The 18,835-nt window shown below is 46.8% G+C and overlaps 5 protein-coding genes across 12 annotated transcripts in view; 2 read left to right on the forward strand and 3 right to left on the reverse strand.

Annotated features, from left to right (window-relative positions):
* Positions 1-2,049, reverse strand: bida (BH3 interacting domain death agonist). Of its 2 annotated transcripts, none has more exons than XM_078791188.1 (4): positions 1,805-2,049; positions 1,238-1,503; positions 887-1,020; positions 1-435 (listed from the first exon to the last, which is right to left on the reverse strand). In XM_078791188.1, the coding sequence occupies exons 2-4, from the start codon at positions 1,482-1,484 to the stop codon at positions 238-240; spliced, it is 579 nt and encodes a 192-aa protein (XP_078647314.1). In that variant the 5' UTR covers positions 1,485-1,503; positions 1,805-2,049; the 3' UTR covers positions 1-237. The 2 variants fall into 2 exon arrangements, with proteins under 2 accessions (XP_078647314.1, XP_078647315.1); XM_078791189.1 differs by lacking the exon at positions 1,805-2,049 and adding an exon at positions 1,647-1,790.
* On the forward strand, positions 1,111-13,858 carry dennd11 (DENN domain containing 11). Of its 4 annotated transcripts, none has more exons than XM_078791180.1 (12): positions 1,111-1,470; positions 1,812-1,868; positions 2,257-2,460; positions 4,695-7,681; positions 8,195-8,294; positions 8,383-8,541; positions 8,871-9,024; positions 9,110-9,248; positions 9,566-9,697; positions 9,791-9,941; positions 10,446-10,514; positions 10,615-13,858. In XM_078791180.1, the coding sequence occupies exons 4-12, from the start codon at positions 7,321-7,323 to the stop codon at positions 10,808-10,810; spliced, it is 1,461 nt and encodes a 486-aa protein (XP_078647306.1). In that variant the 5' UTR covers positions 1,111-1,470; positions 1,812-1,868; positions 2,257-2,460; positions 4,695-7,320; the 3' UTR covers positions 10,811-13,858. The 4 variants fall into 4 exon arrangements, with proteins under 4 accessions (XP_078647306.1, XP_078647305.1, XP_078647307.1 ...); XM_078791179.1 differs by having other exon boundaries at positions 1,111-1,359; XM_078791181.1 differs by lacking the exons at positions 1,111-1,470; positions 1,812-1,868 and having other exon boundaries at positions 2,237-2,460.
* wee2 (WEE2 oocyte meiosis inhibiting kinase) lies at positions 2,178-6,930 on the reverse strand. Its single transcript, XM_058086849.2, has 12 exons — positions 6,796-6,930; positions 6,043-6,305; positions 5,754-5,956; positions 5,136-5,193; positions 4,736-4,905; positions 4,008-4,129; positions 3,801-3,935; positions 3,303-3,407; positions 3,143-3,228; positions 2,899-3,069; positions 2,658-2,806; positions 2,178-2,433 (listed from the first exon to the last, which is right to left on the reverse strand). Exons 2-12 carry the CDS (start codon positions 6,295-6,297, stop codon positions 2,274-2,276), a joined length of 1,614 nt encoding a protein of 537 aa, XP_057942832.2. The 5' UTR covers positions 6,298-6,305; positions 6,796-6,930; the 3' UTR covers positions 2,178-2,273.
* Positions 12,804-16,340, reverse strand: agk (acylglycerol kinase). Its single transcript, XM_058086861.2, has 14 exons — positions 15,408-16,340; positions 15,292-15,331; positions 15,135-15,214; positions 14,986-15,061; positions 14,754-14,879; positions 14,583-14,677; positions 14,444-14,513; positions 14,304-14,383; positions 14,156-14,213; positions 13,922-14,069; positions 13,765-13,862; positions 13,573-13,643; positions 13,415-13,499; positions 12,804-13,338 (listed from the first exon to the last, which is right to left on the reverse strand). The coding sequence occupies exons 1-14, from the start codon at positions 15,515-15,517 to the stop codon at positions 13,204-13,206; spliced, it is 1,272 nt and encodes a 423-aa protein (XP_057942844.2). The 5' UTR covers positions 15,518-16,340; the 3' UTR covers positions 12,804-13,203.
* Positions 15,855-18,835, forward strand: part of nup205 (nucleoporin 205) — a 12,404-nt gene continuing 9,423 nt past the window's right edge. For 3 of the 4 annotated variants that reach the window (XM_078791171.1, XM_058086833.2, XM_078791172.1), the window contains exons 1-9: positions 15,856-16,097; positions 16,624-16,766; positions 16,857-17,028; positions 17,159-17,303; positions 17,430-17,589; positions 17,836-18,064; positions 18,176-18,340; positions 18,430-18,605; positions 18,694-18,810. In XM_078791171.1, the coding sequence (XP_078647297.1) occupies positions 16,070-16,097; positions 16,624-16,766; positions 16,857-17,028; positions 17,159-17,303; positions 17,430-17,589; positions 17,836-18,064; positions 18,176-18,340; positions 18,430-18,605; positions 18,694-18,810 (1,335 nt within the window). In that variant the 5' untranslated portion in view covers positions 15,856-16,069. Of the gene's footprint in view, positions 16,098-16,623; positions 16,767-16,856; positions 17,029-17,158; positions 17,304-17,429; positions 17,590-17,835; positions 18,065-18,175; positions 18,341-18,429; positions 18,606-18,693; positions 18,811-18,835 lie in introns of all 4 variants that reach the window. The other variant, XM_078791173.1, reaches the window with a different exon arrangement.

The following is an 18,835-nucleotide window of genomic DNA, read 5'->3' on the forward strand; positions in this document are numbered from 1 at the left end:
TATGATTCCAAAACGACATCATTTACTTCAACATGTGGAAAAAAGCAGAGGTAATTTCAGATATACTGTACAGTACTTTGGAACAAAAATAAATTCATTGTAAACGATGTCACACGAAGTTCACACCAACTCAAACCACACCATTTCCTGTTTTTCGAAATAAGACTCAACATTCAAAAAGCAAAAGTGGCTACGTTTGTTCACATTCCTGCTTTTTCAACCCGCGTCAATTTCAAGTCAACGTGCCCTCGGGGGGCTGATGTACTGCAGCGCCGTGTTGAAGAGGCCTCTGAGCAGTCGCGGGGCGTGTTCACACACCTGCTTCACCAAGGTGAGGCTGAGGGCCATCATGACCCTCTCCTGGGGCAGCTGCTCCAGGCCCACTCCCTGCCTCATGGCCCTCTGCACCTCACATTTGAGGAGGTCAAGCCACTGCTGCAAAACAACACCACGCATGGATGGACCAGTCAGTACGGCACATGGAACACGAGCATCTTCACAATCGGCAATCCTAAGTCATACATCTGTTTTACAATACAAAAAATCAACTTTGGGCTTCAAATGAACTAAATTATATTTGGTAACAGCTTGGAAATTAAAGTTTTAGAAAAACTAGTCCAAGATAAATACTGCAACTTTGAAGGATCTCAAAATTTTAAATGTTGAAAACGCAAAATTCAATCATTGTGTAGCAGTTTAAGATCCATAGTTTGACAGCAGAACGTACTTAAAAATACTAGAACTATAATACTATATGAATCGCAAAGGGACTATAGGTCATAAAGAGGTTTTCCATACTCTATGAAAATAAGACATTGTTAAAGGAAGGAATCCTACTCCACGGTAACACACATAGTAACTTCACATGGTAACTTTTGGAGCATACATCACTGGGTGTGGACATGACGCTCCTGTGCAGGTTTCGTGCCGCCTGCTCCACAGCCTGCTGCTGAAGTTGTTCAGCGATTACTCTCAGTCCCGCGGCGACCTCCTGCAGGGCTGCCGCCTCATCCCGACCGCCTACGAAAGGATATCGGTTTGGATTCAATGCAAACTACTGCATGTCGGAAACACACACGCCCCCTGGTGGTGGTGTTTGGGAAACGCCTCTAGGAGGCACTGTTGTGTACAGTTAAGGACAGACACAAAATTGTGTGTTTAGTCGATTTAAGCCTTAGCTACTATATCTATATTATTAGGTCAACTATAGTACTAAATAAGTACACCGTGGACGCACCGGGCCAGTAAAGTTCCACCAGCGGCTCTATGTCGTCGATGGAAGCCGCGATGCTGGTGCAGGGCAGGTGTCCGTCGCTTTCGATGGCTCCGTCGTCATCGCAGCTTTGGATCCAAGCATCGGTAAGTTCTTTGCCCAAGGAGAGGACCGCCTTGCCGTACTCCGCGTTGCTGCAGTCCGCCTGGAGGAAGCTCAGCACCACCAAGGCGGCGTTTTGCTCGCTGGACAACTTGGTGAGGTCCTCCATGATTTAAAAGTTCCTCTCGCTGGGGCGAGAAAAGGAAGGTTGTTAGGCCGCCGACGCGTTCGTAAAGTCACCGGAGAAGTGCAGCAGTTCACACGGAACGGAAACAAGCGTGGAAAAACATTTGAAGACAACGCTAACGCTAAGCTAACTACGCTAACTTACCTTACCTACGTCGTCACATCTAGCTAAGCTAGCTCACACGCTAGCTAATGCTAGCAAAGTTCGAACAGAGCCCGAAACAGCCTAAATAGACTCCTTCCTCCCTAGAAACATTTTTTGTAGTCAAGTTAGCAAAAGTTGAATACAAATATTGTGTGCACCATGCAGGGAAGCAGCAGCTCTTCATCCGAGGGGCATTCTGTCTCCTTCCAGCTGAAGTCACCGGTAGGTGGATCTTCTCCACTTCTTCACTCATCGAATATTCTAATCGTCTGATCACACCATATTCAATACTTGGAAACTAAACAGCGATACACAAAACATCACTTTGCTGCTAAGATGAAGTTTAAAGACCAGTATGATTTAGAACAAAGTAAATGGATAAATAAAGCAGATATGAAACGTATTTAAACAGGAAGTTAAACCACAGTTGACTTCTGTAATAACTGGAAAGTCCCTGCTCCAGTTTGTACATGTTGACTTCAAACGAAACAAACAGCAACATCACATTAAGATAAAATTCTTAAAATGTTTATTCACACGTAAAAACATTCTTAAAAGTGAAGTACAGTGGTGGTTTAGCATCACATCAAACGCTTTGCTTGCACTAAAGGGAAGCCAAGAGCCTCATCACACTCCAGGACAACCGAAGCTCATGGACCGTGCAGTTTTCCTGCCCACAAGCCTCACCCCTGACTTGGTTAGAGACCCCGTCCTGGCCGGAAGCTGCAGGGCAGCCACGGGGCTCCGCTTTTGGGACTCGGCAGCCTCACGGGCCTCCTGGAGCTCCCTGTGGAGATCATTGCAGCATTTTAAGGTAATTAAGGTGATTCAAATGCAACTGATATTGTACAGTTAATTAAAGCTACTACGACGGAAACTGACAAAGTTCTTATTTTAATTGATATATTATTTCTTATGGGAAAAATCATTCAATCATTTCGTTGCTCGGCATCCTGGAGGTTCTACATGGACGTGTGACATGGCTGACGCTCATGTACTTTGCCCTCTTACTTTTCAAGCATGGCTGTCCTGAACTTCTCCACATTGAGTTCTCGACGTAGCTGAGCCGCCAGCCTCCCGGTCCTCTCCTGTCTTAAGACGTTGTGCTTGCACAGCTGCCGAGCAGAAGGTCGTTTGCTCGGGTCTGGATCCAACAACAACTAAAAAGGAAAAGGAAAGGTTGGAATCGGAGTGAGCAGTTGATTTTCTGCCCTACAAAACAAAGCTTCACAGAGGAAGGGGGGGGGGTAACCTGAAGCAGACCACGGAAGGGAGCAGAGAGCTCCCTTGGAAGCACGGCCAGGTTCCCCTCTCTGAGGCGGTGCCACTCTTCTCCATTTTGGGGCATTGGGGGAGCGCCTGCTGCCACCAGCACCGTGAGGCCCAAAGCAAAGATGTCCGCCATGGGAAGATTACTGTAATCCTAGCGCACACCAGAAACAAACTACTTCAAGTACAGCTTGTATATATTTATTCATCCAACGGCTCCATTTTACCTCATGTAGAACCTCCATGGCCAGAAAGCGGCTGTCACCCTCCTCCACTTGAGGACTATTGGTTGAGGTCACATGACCCAGATCACCTTTTGGGAGGAAAGAGAGTAACACGGATGCACCTCTCACACATATGCCATTTATCCATCATATACAAACGTACCAATTTTATACACGACTCCCGCTGGATGGCTTCCTTCATCCTCTTCCTCACTCTCACCCCCACCCGCCGTGCTCGAGAGCGAGCGCTGAGAAATGAATATATTGCCTGCAAATACGTTTACATCTTTAATGCTGAGATGCTGCAGCTATTTGTCAACAAAAGGTTGGCCTTGATGGGAAAGTGGAAGCCTCCAAGTAGCTAAATGATCACATGATATTGCAAATGATGATTTGGAACAGTCCATGTCCTTCCGACCAAGTCCCCCATAAACATGACACGCACCTAGGCAAAGACCCCCCTTTCCTCCTGCCCAATTCTTCCCATAAGAAAGAATGTGTTCCAGAAAGCCAAATATGTTCAGACAAAACCCATTTTTAGGATTGTACTATTATAGTTTGGCATCCAGAAAACAATTCCAAATGGATAAACAAACATTGACACTAAACAACCATCATCATCAACATCCTTCATGGAGGTTCAAAGAAAAACAAGACTCACTTGGTTTGATGTCCAGGTGCACAAGTCCCAAACCATGGATGTACTTCAGACCCAAAGACACTTGAAGTATCAAATCTTTCAGCTCCGCTTCTGAAAACATCCCCTTGGTCCTGATGACATCACTCAGACTTCCACCTGGCTCACGCACACACATTATGGCATCGTCACGACTACACACACTTGTCTTGGACGCCACGGCCTACCCACCGTTGCAATATTCATTCTGAATAATCATGTGGTCTTCCTCGGCCCAGGCGGAGTAATAGCGGACGACGTGGGGATGATGGCCGAGAACGGCATGTGCGTATACTTCCTTCAGAGCCAGCTTCCTAAGACGACAATGGAAATGAAGATGGACCTAGCAGCAGTCACGGGACACTTGCAGGATAGACAACCTTTCACACACACACACACACACACACACACACACACACCTACGGAGTGTCCAGTAACTTTAGGCAAAACCTTCATTTAAAGATTCGATGCCAACATCTGCTACTAGTAGTAAAACAAAAACAACAACAACACGCGTGTCTGAGCATGAACTACACTAGACCTGTCCTATCTAGTCTGACTGGTGTGTATCCTACCAAGTCTCTGATCATGAACTAGACTAGATCTGTCCTATCTAGTCTGACCGGTGTGTATCCTACCAAGTCTCTGATCATGAACTAGACTAGACCTGTCCTATCTAGTCTGACTGGTGTGTATCCTACCAAGTCTCTGATCATGAACTAGACTAGATCTGTCCTATCTAGTCTGACCGGTGTGTTCCACGTGGTCTCTGAGCATGAACTAGACCAGACTTTTCCCCCAGTGGTGCATGTGTGCTGTACATTTCACCTGCATGATGACGTGTTTATCAAATACTAGCGACCAATTATCCTTTCACAGACTAAGTGTACGACTCGGCAGTGTCAAGCTGCAGGACTCACTCATCGGCAGAGCCCGCGAGGGGTCGTCGTGATCGTTTGATGGCGTACAGGCAACCATCCAGCCTCTTCACGCACTTGTAAACCGTCCCATACTCGCCCACGCCGATGCGCTCCAGCTCCAGGAAGTCGCTCTCGTACCGTGACAGCATGAAGGCTTGAACAGCTTGCCTCTGCACACGAACGCACATCACAAAGATGACGGTTGACTTGGATCACAGCCACAAGCTCACGCTGTTCTTTTGCCAATACATCATTTGCTTCACTTCCTCAGACGTTCCTTCAAGGAATTCCGGAAGAAGCGTCAGTTTGTCATGTTGGACAAGAAAGGAACTGGAGGCGGCAGGCGAGGATGACGCAGCCGAGGATGTGGAGAAGCAGTCTGTGATAAAAATAGCCGTACCTTTGGTGGGAGGAAGTAGTCATCATCCTCCTCTGATGATGTCAGGCTGTGTTTCAATCTGAAAGATAAAAAATGCATTTCATAACATTATTAGTCATACAATAAAACAAATGTGTGTGTTCCAGTAATAATACACTAAAACTACACTCTCACTGGCATGGATTATTTATCATTTCATTATTTCTTATAGAAGAGAAACAAATGACAGGAGACAGACCTCAGTTCCAGACAGTGGATGCCCTCCCTGAAGCCATCTTCACCACCATGGAGCAACATTCCCACTTACCTCCCCAAAGCAACCATTGAGCTGATTAACAGGAATGATTAACTATTCATTACTCAGTTATTTCTGACATTTTATTTCCATTTTAGGGGGATTTGGGTATTTTTCAGTGTCGAGGGTCTTAAGCTATTTCACTTACTCTAAATATTTCTTCTTTTTGCATTTGAAGCTGGACTTGGAGCCTCCTTAAGAGCCAACAGTGCAACATTTTCAAGTGGTCTGTGATCAGGAGGTTGGCCAGCATACTGAAAAGTGTGGCGTTTCACTGTGATTGACACCTGCCGTGATGCCAGATTACAAGCCAACGGGTGTACAGTGGAACCCCAGGACTTTACCTGCGTCCATAATCGTCATCACTATCACTCCTACAGCTGCGCTTCCACTGCGGCTGGCTGCTCCTGTGCTCCGAGTCGGGCGTGAAGGGATTCACGTTGACCGAGGGCGCCTGGAGCAGGTTTGTAGCCACCGAGTTGGAACGCCGTGTCCTTGAATTGATCTTAACGGTGGAGTAAGGCTGCGACGACTTCAACAACAGACTCTGCACACGCAAAAAAAGGAGACATTTCAGGAGCTATGTGGCTACGGCGTTAAATCTCAGTAGAAGGGTCGGGGAGACGCCCCTACCTTGGGTGTGCTCGGGGAGTCACAGACCCGCAGTTTCTTCCAGGAGGCGTAAGGTATGGGGCTGGTGCAACGTAAAGGCGAGGATAAAGCGTTGCTCCGACCGCGGTGGCGTTGCACCCTCGGTGTCCTGCACACGGGGCTGCTGGGGCTTCGCAGTCTGGCGGCGCAGTCGTCCGAGTTGTCGCTGCTGCTGCCTTCTTCTCCGCAGCTGGAGAAGACCAGCCTCTCGCTGATGTCGTCAAACAGCTTTGCCATGCCGGGGCCTTTTTTACAGAGAGGGAGACTAGCTGGAGTCCCGCTGATCTGGGCATGCCTACTGATGGACTAGGAATAACGATATTGCATTGGTAGCTCCACACTGCCTTGCATTGGTGGGCTGGATTCATATACACTATTGTTCCCTAATGATGCCAAGTCATAACCATTAGCTTCAAGTCGAAATGATTGATCTCCTTGACGCGTGTCATACTTACCACTTTAGCTCACCATTTCAACCTATTTATCTTATATTTGAGTTGTTTTTCATAATTGTCACAATTATAACTTTCATTTCATAATTTACTTTTTTTAGCTCATAATTTGGACTTTTCATCCCATAATCATCAACCGGCTTCTATACAAATCAGATACAACTCCCACTAAAATGAAGCAGAAAGCATCGATATGGACGATTCATCGATGCCCAAATGTGTGTACCAGAACTCCGATAACGTCCATTTTATGCATTTTATGATGAGGCAACTTTCTACTCACGAACGAGACGACCTTCTTTTCCTCGCCGCCACGCTGAAACGCCGATGTATTGGTGCAAACGACTTCCTGTTTAAGTAATTAACGTCACCGGGTTGACGTTTAATTGTCACACGTTCGTCTGGCAATTCCATTGTTTACAAACTCTCTGCAGTGTTTCTAGTTTTCGTGTTTTAATTGGACATAAAATGTTGTTGTGATTAAACACACATTTATGCATTTTAAACAACACGAGGGCCAATTAAGGACAAGAGAACGTCTCGCTGATGGTGTCTGAATAAAACTACGTTTAGGATTCAACTAAATTAGGTCGCGGTGTGAGCCAGTGCCGTGGACACGTGGGCGGAAGTGGTGACGTCACCAAAAGAGAGCGAGCGAAAGGAGCAGGAGGATCTTCCGGCCATCAGCGATGTGACGAGCTTACAAATGGCACCAAAACAACACCGCCAGCCATGACGCACTTTTAGCTTCCTCGATTCTCGCGGGCGTCCAGTTCTTCTCGTTTCGGTCTCTCGGTCTGCCAGCGCCATGGTGGAGCAGTCGGACAAAGCCCCGCTCCTGGACTGGGAGGAGATCCCGCCGTCCGACGCCAACCGGGCGGCTCCGTCGCCACCTGCTCCGCTGCGGGAGAAGCAGGACGTTCCTGCGGGGAAGAAAAGTTCCATAGCAGTCGGCCTCGCGGTGACGGATATCGGCAGGAGGGACGTTTCGACCACCGCCACCGGCAGCCCAACGGCTGTTGTCGGTGGCCGAGAGAGAAGCACGGCGGGCCGGGCACATACTCGGGGTCAGCCCGGAGCTCCCTTCCCGGATGTGACTGGGAGAGATCAGTGGGAGGAAAAAGACCAGATAGTGGCCGTGTTTGTGGTCACGTTTAACACTCGATCAGGTGAGACAGCCTTGGAGATGTCATACCCGGTGATGCTATTCACATACGTATGCGTATATTTGTTATGATGCTGGAAAGGGATACTGACGCCCGCTTTGAAAAAACACATTTCCACAGTTCAGGAATTCAATATGGTCCCAACTCATTTGGCTGAGAGGCATGGTACGTCCTGAACAGGTCGCTGTCAATCAATCACAGGACACATAGACCAGTAGACCAGTGTGAGACATTGACCAGCCTTTATTGAAGTAAGACCTTTCACTGCTTCCCACCATGACTTATTGTGGTGGACGGTGCATCTTCTGCTTATCAATATATCCATTTGTACTTATTGACATTACTAAGCATCACTTTGCACTTCCTCACTGGGCCTGCCTCAGTACTACTACTACTTCTACTACACAGTAAGAGGAAGTAGCCAGGATGAAAGTAGTGGATGTGACAGCATTGATAAACTTCCTTGTGTGTGTGTGCGTGTGCGTGTGCGTGTGTGTGTGTGTGTGTCTCCGGCAGGAAACATGGTAGAGTGGAGCTTGCCTCATGACATCAACCTGGATGGAGTGGAATTCAAGGCTATGGCCAGCGGCTCCCATAGGATTACTCATGACTTTATGTACGTACCCCCACCGCCCCCCACCCTTCCACGTGCGGTTGTGCTTCCATGCTCGCCGCTGATCCCAGTGTGTCCGTCCCCCTTCCAGATATTTCCGTAAAGGCTGTTACTTTGGGCTGGCCTGCTTTGCTAACATGCCTGTGGACAATGAGCTGGAGCGAGGAGCCAGGATGAAGTCCGTGGGGATTCTGTCGCCTTCCTACACGCTGCTGTACCGCTACATGCACTTCCTGGAGAATCAAGTCAGGTACTGAGAGTCCGTCACCTGGTTTACTGTCTCACTGCTTTGTCTTTTCTACAGAAGACCTTGTTGTATGACGTCTGGTCTTCTGCTTCAAGTGTCATCAAATATGTACAAATACACGACTCGCTCACTGTTGCCATTTACAGAAGGCTCACGCTATTTTTTTTCTTGATTACTATCAAGCTGCTGCGGTCAACACAGACAATTTAGGCCAGACTAATGAGATCCAGTAGAAAACTTTACATAGATAATAATACTCCGTTTACCAATGTGTTTTTATTATTATTATTATTATTTTGGTACACTTTCATCCCCTCTGCCATGACTTGCAGACTCCAGTTGAAGAATCCGGGTCAGTATTCTCCACTGGAGGCCTTCTATGAGGACAAGAAGGCCATCCTCCCGCCAACAGGAAACGGCCTGGTCCACGCCTGCCCCACCTTGAGTGTGACCACCATCAACCGCTGTATGCACCCGGAAATGAAGGTCGTCATGGACACGGACCGTCACACGCCGTGTTGTATCGTGGGTCCCCACAACCAACGTATCTGTTGGCGTTTGCTCCCTGCAGATCACTCACCCGGCCGGGTGCATGTCCCAGTTCGTGCAGTTTTTCGGGGAGCACATCATGGTGCTGTGGAAGTTTGCGCTGTTGAGGAAGCGCCTCCTCATCTTCTCGCCGCCGCCTGTGGGCGTGGTCTGCTATCGAGGTGAGAAGCTCGGTCGGAGTTTGTACCGCAATGTGCACGCAGTTTTTATGGGCATACCTGTCAACATTTGCATTTGAAAATAAGGAATGTTTTCAGGAAAATAGGTGTGTGTAGTGTAGTCCCATTATAATGTGTTTATACTTGGTAGGATGCAAAATAAGCCATTTTTCTGTTTATGTTCTGTTGCTCCTCCCCGCCTCATGGACAGGATGAGGAACAGCGTTTGAATGTTCCAAATGTTCTTATTTTGTTCAAAAAGTCTGCTCCTGCCTTCCTCCCTTCCTCCCTTCCTCCCTTCCTCCCTTCTTCCCTGTCAGTGTACTGCTGTTGCAGCCTGGCCAATGTGTCGTTACCCGCCATGGGAGTGTCTGTGCCGGAATTCCGACCTTTCTTCTACATAAACATAGCTGACATCAGCGCCCTGCAAACAGAGCAGTCCTACGTGGCCTGTGAGTGGCGCGTCACCCGGAATGATCATTTATTTAGTACACCACACGGAATCTGATCCCGGCATGTGTGCGTATGTTCCTATATGTTCCTAGGCACCACAGAGAAGATTTTCCAGGAGAAGAAGGAGCTGTACGATCTTTACATCGATAACCAAAATGTGAAAACGCACAGGAGCCATTTGCTGCCGCTGCTGCGACTGAACGCCGCCGATAAGGAGCGCTACAGGAAGCTGAGCGAGCAGAGGTACTGGGCGGCGTGTAACGGAAGCATCGCATGCGAAGTGGAGCTGGTGCAATTTCTTCACTGCCGCTTGTGCACGCAGAGTGTGGAAACTTCCTGATGTGGAAGTCTTTAGGGAGGCCTAAAACAAAATGGCTGAAATCACCTCAAGTGCTGCTGGAGATGTTCAGAAGTTCATGATTCAATGTGCCTTAACAAAAGTGCAACATTATTCATTCTTTCATCCGCTTATCTATATATATATATATATATATATATATATACATACACTCTTACAGGGTATTAAAAAAATCCCAGGCTCATCCGTAAGGAAAAAGCCGAAAGAAAGAAACTAAATGTGCACGAATGTTCCAGCCATTATTGTGGAAGCAGCGTGGCGCTGAATGATTCCGACATAGAAATGGTGGTCAGCAGGGATACACCCCCCGTTTATTGACCTCTACCTTGCAGTCTGACGCTCACCTTTGGGGGTCCAACCCCACTCTAACAGCCAATCCCTGTCCCTAGGCAACTGCTGCAGTACTCTCAGGAGGTGGATGGAGACTCCACGGCCAATGAGGAGGATCTTTTTATTGTGTGAGTCCCTGCCCAGTTCATCATCATCATCATCATCATCATCATCATCATCATCGGCGGTGATATGGCTTCTCGAGCTAACCTCCGTTCCTTTCACCAGGTTCTTCATGGAGCTCAATAACCGCATCTTTCACATCCTGTCAGAGGTTGCGGGCAGCGCTGACCCCGTGCTGACGGCCGAGCACGTGAGGGCCATGGGGCTGGACCCCCAGGGCGATCGCTGCTTCCTGGCAGAGCTGCTGGAGGTGTACGCCGTCGACGTCACTCTGGTCATAGACAACCTCTGCTGCCACTAGCTAGCTAGCTAGCCTCGGACAGTCGGGATGGCCGCCGATTGTGGTGGCTTGAAGGAACCTTCACACGCACACGGAGACGCTATTCTCACCCTGACCCTTGCCCCACTTTCTCTCTTTTTTTTTATTTTTTAATTTTTTTGTCCTTTGGCAATGGACTGGCGGTGCTGCTTCGGATGGGACTGGCTGTGGGCCGGCGGTGCTGCTTTGGACTGGACTGGCTGTGGGCCGGCGGTGCTGCTTCGGATGGGACTGGCTGTGGGCCGGCGGTGCTGCTTCGGATGGGACTGGCTGTGGGTGGTGCTGCTTTGGATGGGACTGGCTGTGGGCCGGCGGTGCTGCTTCGGATGGGACTGGCTGTGGGTGGTGCTGCTTCGGATGGGACTGGCTGTGGGCCGGCGGTGCTGCTTCGGATGGGACTGGCTGTGGGCCGGCGGTGCTGCTTTGGACTGGACTGGCTGTGGGCCGGCGGTGCTGCTTCGGCAGCGCTCTTATCACTGCACTCTTTCTTTGTCTTCTACACTGAAGGTGTGCTGGGAGGAGGAGGCTTCACCACTCTCTTTGCCTTTCCAAAAATAAGCAATAATCAGCCTTTTCTATATGACCTTGTCTCACAGAGGTGTCCAAAATGTGGCCCGGGGGCCATGTGCGGCAGGCGTAATGTTCGAAAAAAAAATTGAATTTAACAAAATTTCTGAAAAATAACATGGAAGATGGAAATGTCAGCAGCCATTTAGAACAAAAGTATAATATGGAATATTATGAGGAAAATTAACAAATAATGTTGACATTTTTAGTCTACCTGAGTTTTTTTAAACACGTGTAGTCCCGCATAAAAGTGGATCTCTCCAATGGGTTTATTTATTATCAACTATTACACCCTCAAAATTAGAATATTGGGAATATCTCGTTCCCATATATATTCCATTTCTCAAGAAATTACTATTTATATATTATTTTTTTTGCTTCTCAAAATATTACATCTTAAAGAACATTATATATTTTTCTCATAATATTTCAACATTATTCTCATCACATTATGACTTTCTTGTTAATCACAAGGTTTTTTTCTTTCTTACTATTTGGGCTTTCTTCATGTAAAATGACTGCTGGCTTTCCCATTTGATATTTTCTTGTTAAACGGCACATTGTGAATGTGGCACGGGCCGCCTTTTGAACACCCCCGGTGTAAGCTGAGTTCTTCTCCGTGAGCCCGGTCGTGTTTTTGTGGCCGGGGCTGCTAAAGCTGCTCCATCAGCTTCATTTTCTCCGATCTTTTTGAGGGAACGCCAAGGAGATCCTCTTTCTGTGCCACAAAGTTCTCTTTGTGGGCTTTGTTGTGGGAGAAGCTGAAGAGAAGCTTTAACCGCCCTTGGTGAATTTCAGACACTTCACACACACACACACACACACCCTCACACCCCCCGGCTTCTGTCCTTTCATCAGCGTCCCATTGAGGGCCTCCAGTGAAGTCTGGAGTGCCACCAAGTGTGGCAAAGCGGAGGTGTTCATCCATCGCGTTGCCAGTCTGGATGACCATTTTGTTCCATGTTGGAACACCGAGGACGGAGATATTTCATTTCAGGTCGGGCGTTCTCAGATGAGAATGAGAGGAAAGACGTCCGACAGCCTTTATTGGAATTCCACCCCATGCTTCCTCAATTGTTCTTATTATACAAGTGCAATTTATATTGTATTTAAAAGAAGAAAAATGTGTAAAAACATGCTTATTTTTACATGGTAGTCCATTATATTGTATGTTCTTAACACATGGGACTAATGTGTTGCCTTGGACCGGCCTTGCTTTTCCACAGACACTCACGGTGTAAATCCACACGGATACGCGTCACACATCAGCGACACTTGTTTGTACAGACGGTCACTCTGAATGTCCAAGACAGCAAAAGTATGCACACATGCGAGTACATGTACCTTTTCTACTCTACTAAGTGCAACGTTTATCAATGATGATGATGAATAAATCATCCATTCAGTCTGTGTTTTCATGGCCAACGGCAGGCTTTTATTTTAGAATGAGTATTAGTATTTATCTGGCAACAGGCACAGTAACAATAATCCTAACACGGGCTAACGCTGAGGCTCAACTCTGATTCCCCAAAGTCTTATTTATGTCTTAAATGGCTCATTTTCTCAGATTATATCTACTGTATTATGAGTGACTATAGGGGTGTTATGTATACAAGCATCCAACTAGTAAGACAATGAGTACAGACATGAGCAATATTGGTATTCTAGTACAAAAAATGGAAAACTTGAACCAATATTATGTCACGTATGAGCTTATGGTTCATGTGCCAAGACAAAAGCAGGCTGGCAAAGGAGGTGCTCTTGTGTTATTTTTGTCTCCACGGGGGTGTGGTGGCATTTTTCTTCCTTCACTGCATCTGCGACAGAAGCTGCCGTCTGCGCTCTGCGCTCATGAAAAAATGCAGTTTCCGTGGCAACAGTCTTATCTCCACCGGCATGGCTTCGTAGTCCTCATTGTCGATGCTGTAGAAGCCGCCGGCGCCCTGCGGGGAGGCAACACAGAGGTGAACTTCACACGTTGTCACACCAACGCCATCGCTCGTTCCCGCGCCCTCTGACCTCAGGCAGCCGGAGCCGGCAAGCGCTGGCCTCTCGTTGAGTGGCGTTTTCCGTCAGCGCTGTTGGGTCCTGATGTTTTTGCTTTCTGTGAGGATTGAGTTATTTTGACTTCTGCATGTCAAGGCGTTGCATTGTTCAACGTAAAGAACTCAACCGACCCCGCGGTGATGAATTCTCCCACGGTCATGTGGTCGGGCTCCGTGCAGATCATCATGGAATCCTTGATTCGCTGCAAGTTCACGTCAAAATTCATTTGAAGCGTCAGCTCTGAATAACTAAGTCTGCCATGTTACACACACACACATATATATATATATATATACACACTATATATACACACATATACTCACACGCTCCACAGGGTTTTTGTTGTGCGTTTGAATAAACAGCTCGACGGAGGACAGCTTCTCTTCCTTCCACTGCTCCGGTTCCTCCGCTTTTGGAGCCTCTGAACACAACACGTCGTCGTGTTAAGCACGAGTCGGCACATTTGTGGATACGTAGTACCTTCGAGGGGGGGGTTCCAGTAGTTTTTCAGCCGGCGGATAATGCGATGGAGCAGATTGGGTCTGGGGGGCTTATGAGGGGACAGGTCAGGGGGCCGCAGGGTGGGCGCCAAGTAGTTCACTGTGACTTCACGGAGTAAAGGCCACTCCTGGGGGGTTCGTATTATGCAAATTTGACAAGTACATCATAATGTCACGTGTAAAAAGAGGTGAAAAAAATGATGCAGAAAATTACCCGGAGGGTTTGAAACCAATGAGCAGCATTTGTCTTCAGTGGTCCAAGGTACCAATATCTATGCAAAAATAGATTTTTTCATGATCAGAAGCAATGTCATTTAAAAAAAATATATATATAACACAATTTAGGTGATGCAAAATCTGACTTGCTAATAGTTGCAGACACGTCTCGAAAAGCACCCCATCGCAGTCCCATCAGTGCAAAGACCGGCTTGTCTGTCTCCCCCTGAGAACACAAACGTGAGAATAAATGAATGAATCCCAATTCATGAGGAAAGTTTCTCACTTTGATTTGCAGGACATCCAGAGGCACGGTTTCTCCCTTCAGGATGGACAGTGTCGCTGACGTAATGTCCCTGTGCGAAAACACACAAATATCCATAAGGCCGTCATTCCAACTTGGCTCATCCCTGCAACATACTCACTTGACCTTGTTGTCACTGAGGATGTGAAGGCCGACACTCAGGGAATTTTGGGAGCCCAGTGGGATGAATCCAATCGGCGTGTGACTGAATGTGTCCTGTCCACACAAAACATTGACACGTATCTGAACGCACAGCAGCGTATGAACCACCACAGCGGTTGAGTACACATACGCGGTCAGATCGTCGCAGTAAACCTGTGACCACTTCCTGCAAAGTGCCGTCCCCTCCAGCGACAATCAACATGTCTGTGTGCTCTACGAGATCCATCAGTTTTTTGGCTTGACCTTCATAATCGGTCTATGGAGAAATAAAGCATGTTACCTCGTACTCTCCTCAAGGACACATGACTACCAGTACGCAGAATCTGCAAATACACCTTCTGATTATATAGAAAATATAATACCTTCACCACTGTAACCTCAAAGCCAGCCAGATGCAAAATAGGGGCAGCATTCTTTTCAAATAAACCGTTGGCTTTCCTGTGGAGGCGGAATCATTCACTATACACACAACTATGATTTTTATTTGAACATTTATGTGAATATTCCTTACCCATTACAAGCTGCTGGGTTCAGGATCACAGTAGCTTTCTTTAGGCGCTCGTGCGGCGCAATAAGCTGACGTCCAAATTCCTGAAAGTACATTAAAATCATGTCTTATGGCATGTCTTATCTCATTTGGTTGATTCCTAAGTACATGGGTTACTTACCCTGGCCTCTAGACAGGCCTCTCTCCTCAGAATATTGTCACTAAAAGGAGAAATGAATGAACCAACCTAAGACGAATATGCTGGTTGTTACTGTTACAAATGTTGTTGGTACTCACCAGTGTTTACCATAAAGCCAGTGGCCTCCATAAGATAGGACGCAAACGGCAAATGCAGACTTCTTCCAATGATTTCGCAAAGTCCGAAATATTTTCACAACTCGCGCCATTGTTTGTTTTTTAATACTAAATACCAATTATCCTAACATCAAAGGACGGTAAGTCGTGTTACCATTCATAAAATATGCTTTACTTTCGGTAGTGACCGCTTTCTACAGCAGTCATGCCATGAATTTCTGGTGTTACGCCAAATTAGTACGGGTAGACATAGACCCAACAAATATAGGTTCCGCTTTTAGAATTACGGGTTCTTGGCAGAAAACAAATATATAATCGTTTATAAATACATGCAAATAATAATTACAACACATTAACATTTTTAAAAGCACAATTTAAATGCATAACGCATCGAATATACGTAAAGGCTATAACTACAATTCCTGTAGAAGAGGCTCTTAGGACCCTGCCTGATAGAATTACACATGATGTCCGAATAGATTCACGAATGCGCGAACTTGACGTTCCTACCTTCACATTTATTTTCAATTCTGGATTTAAAGTGGCGAAAACTCACTGAATATGTTTATGAAAGCGTAAATATTTCTACTTTCACTCCGGCGGGGAAGAAAGGCCCACCACACACACGCCCTTCCGATTGTGTCATGGCGGCGCAGATGGCGGTAAATTCGGGTATGAACCACATTTTCTTATTGTATCGTTTTAACTCATTCACAGCGTTAACTAGTTGACGGTATCTTACAAATAAACATAGTTGTTTAAGTTAAAGCTCCACACCTCTTGTGTTTCAAAAATAATTACCACATGGTAAGCCCGGTGTTCACACTGGAGCTGCTAGGCTAAAGCAGTTCGGTTACCGACTAAGACAAGTGTACTTATTTGGAGAGTAAAATGTATCCATTAGACGAAGAACAGCCTTGTATTTTATATAATATACTTACATGCAACATGTCAACGTAGCTGTTGATCTTGTTTACATAATAGCGTTGAACAGTTTTAAATGTACAACCTCCATATACCATACCGTTGAATAAAATGTACAAGAGAAAATTACCCTGTGAAAAATGCATGCACAAGAGTGCATATGGATTCTTTATACAGTATAACATTGGAGATTAAGCAAGAATGTATGTAGTGATTTTCATGTATGTAGCGTGTCTGCGTGATGAGACATTTTAATTCTTCTGTACTCACCTAGGAGCCAGTCTGTGGGGGCCTCTGAAGGAGCTATGGGAGACCGTGGAGGGGGCTGTGCTGAGGAGACAACCTGAGAGCTTCCATTTGCTCGACCTGCAGCTGAAAAAACACAAGCCGCACTTTCTATCCCTCTTTAAGAACCCGGTAAGCTGACGTAAACACAGCCTATGTTGTGGCATTTTGCTACATGTTGATAACTTGATGCACTTTCAATAAACCTGTCATCATTTTCAGCCAAAGAGTGCAGAGCAGAGAGAGAAGGTACGCAAAGCCAGCACAGAAGGCATCACCATTCAAGGTCAGCAGGGGTCACGACTCCTTCCAGAGCAGCTTCTTTCAGAGGCCTTTATCCTCAGTGACTTGTTTGAGATTGGAGAGTTAGCAGCTCTGGAGCTCTTGCTAGCGGGTAAGACAAATACACAGTGTATACACACACAAATACACTTTGACTGCATATGACAATATTTTGCACTTACAGCTAAGATTTATTTCAAGGTAATATGAGTGTGTATGAATATCTGTATTTTTCTTCCCAGGAGAGCAGCAGCAGTCCCACTTTCCTGGTTTGACACGTGGGTTGGTGGCAGTGCTCCTTTACTGGGATGGCAAGCTTTGTGTGGCAAACTCTCTGCGCACACTTATCCAGTCACGTCATGGCAAGACTTTCACCCTGGACTTGAGGTAACTGCTAGCTTTAGTCCACTGGGTTTCTTGACCAGTCGGGCACTTAAAGCTAATAATATTGCGGTGATTGCAGTAAGTGTCGATAGTCATTCACCTGGTGTGTTCCCTCTCCTCGTCACTCAGTGGAGAGCTTGTGTCATTGACGACGCATTTCACCGATGAACTGATGAGCCAGGGGTTGATGAAACGCATCTTGACCTTGGTGAACGAGATCAATCTGACACGAGAGTTTGAACGGCTGCAGAAGGAGCGTGGCCTCGGGAATGAGAAGCACAGGAAGGAGGTAGGAGAAAGTGTGACGTGGTGTGGATGCACTGTTTACCACAAGACTGCAGTCTGTTGATTTGTAGTTTTAGAATTATGAAGGAGCATTGCTCAGTCGCTTCGTTTTGTCTTTTTCAAGAAATATAAATAATAAACAAGGCTGAGCCACCTGCAAGTGCTTTGTGAGGACGGAAGGGTCCAAAGCAGCTTGGATGTGGATGTCACTGCTGTCACACGCCTTCCTCACGTTCACTGTTGTCACCAGGTTTCTGACCTCATCAAAGAATGTCGTCAGGCTCTTGCCGACAGCCTGTTTGCATGGACCTGCCAATCACCTTTGACTAAAGACGATACGCTGGCTCTGATTGGCCATTTGGAGACGGTAACGGCGCAAGCTGATGGCTCACTGGACTGTGTGAGTCTGGCTGTGGTCATGGCCTTCCTGTACTGTTTGGATGTCAGTTTCATCGAGCAGGGGACTGAAGATAGGGAAGGTAAGGCATTTCCTTCATTGATAAAAGGGAAAATTAGCCATCAATTATTGTTTAACAACTCGTGCGTGAAAGCCACAAACTCCGATACATTGTGCGTGTTTATTGTTTTAGATCTTCTCCAGACGCTTCCGCTGCTAACGGAGAGACAGTATGTGTCTGCAGTGCACAGTCGTTTAACGGACAGCCAGCCATGGAAGCTTCCAGGTCTGCAGGCTGTGTGTCGCCTGACCTGGGCGCTTTCCCTGAGAGCCCTGTCCCAGCTGCCACAGGGTGTCGGTTAGACTCATCTCACATTATTCTTTCCCTCTTATCTGCCTACATTTGGAAAGTAACACACGTTTCTCAAGCTGTCTTTTTCTCCACAGCCCTGGTGGAGTTCACCGAGGCAGACGAAGCGCTTGCGGACCAGGCTGTCCTGGGAGACGTCTTCCTGTTCCTTAAAGAGGGCATTCTCGATTGTGAGAGTTTCTTCCAGGAAGAGTTTTATATTCGCCGCCTTCACTCGGTCGTTACAGATTTTCTGGCACTCATGCCAATGAAGGTGCGAGCTCACATGAGGTCTACGCTTAAGTTGCAGCAAAAGACAAGTTTAGTTATTCAATTTTACATGATGTTTGCTTGGTGTACAGGTGAAGCAGCTCCGCAACCGTGCTGATGAGGATGCCCGCTTGGTGCATATGTCTTTACAAATGGATAATGAGCCGCCATCGTCCCTGCGCAAGGACTTGGACCACCTCATGATGCTTGTCAGTCTTGTACATAATCCTGGGT

This window comes from Doryrhamphus excisus, linkage group LG6 (genome assembly GCF_037039965.1).
Source record: "Doryrhamphus excisus strain RoL-2023G ecotype Guam linkage group LG6, RoL_Dexc_Guam_v1.1, whole genome shotgun sequence".
NCBI lineage: Eukaryota > Metazoa > Chordata > Actinopteri > Syngnathiformes > Syngnathidae > Doryrhamphus > Doryrhamphus excisus.

Coding starts and splice junctions, on each gene's coding strand:
- bida (XM_078791188.1), bottom strand. CDS start 1,484: ATGGAGGACCTCACCAAGTTGTCCAGCGAGCAAAACGCCGCCTTGGTG. Junction 1,021..1,237: donor GGTGGAACTTTACTGGCCCG/GTGCGTCCACGG, acceptor ATCCTTTCGTAG/GCGGTCGGGATGAGGCGGCA. Junction 436..886: donor TCATGTCCACACCCAGTGAT/GTATGCTCCAAA, acceptor GTTGTTTTGCAG/CAGTGGCTTGACCTCCTCAA.
- wee2 (XM_058086849.2), bottom strand. CDS start 6,297: ATGGCAAAGCTGTTTGACGACATCAGCGAGAGGCTGGTCTTCTCCAGC. Junction 3,070..3,142: donor CCATGGAGGTTCTACATGAG/GTAAAATGGAGC, acceptor GGTGTGCGCTAG/GATTACAGTAATCTTCCCAT. Junction 2,807..2,898: donor CCTTCCGTGGTCTGCTTCAG/GTTACCCCCCCC, acceptor TTTCCTTTTTAG/TTGTTGTTGGATCCAGACCC.
- dennd11 (XM_078791180.1), top strand. CDS start 7,321: ATGGTGGAGCAGTCGGACAAAGCCCCGCTCCTGGACTGGGAGGAGATC. Junction 8,542..8,870: donor TTCCTGGAGAATCAAGTCAG/GTACTGAGAGTC, acceptor CATGACTTGCAG/ACTCCAGTTGAAGAATCCGG. Junction 9,025..9,109: donor GTATGCACCCGGAAATGAAG/GTCGTCATGGAC, acceptor TGCTCCCTGCAG/ATCACTCACCCGGCCGGGTG.
- agk (XM_058086861.2), bottom strand. CDS start 15,517: ATGGCGCGAGTTGTGAAAATATTTCGGACTTTGCGAAATCATTGGAAG. Junction 15,332..15,407: donor TGGCTTTATGGTAAACACTG/GTGAGTACCAAC, acceptor TTCTCCTTTTAG/TGACAATATTCTGAGGAGAG. Junction 14,070..14,155: donor ATTGGTTTCAAACCCTCCGG/GTAATTTTCTGC, acceptor CGAACCCCCCAG/GAGTGGCCTTTACTCCGTGA.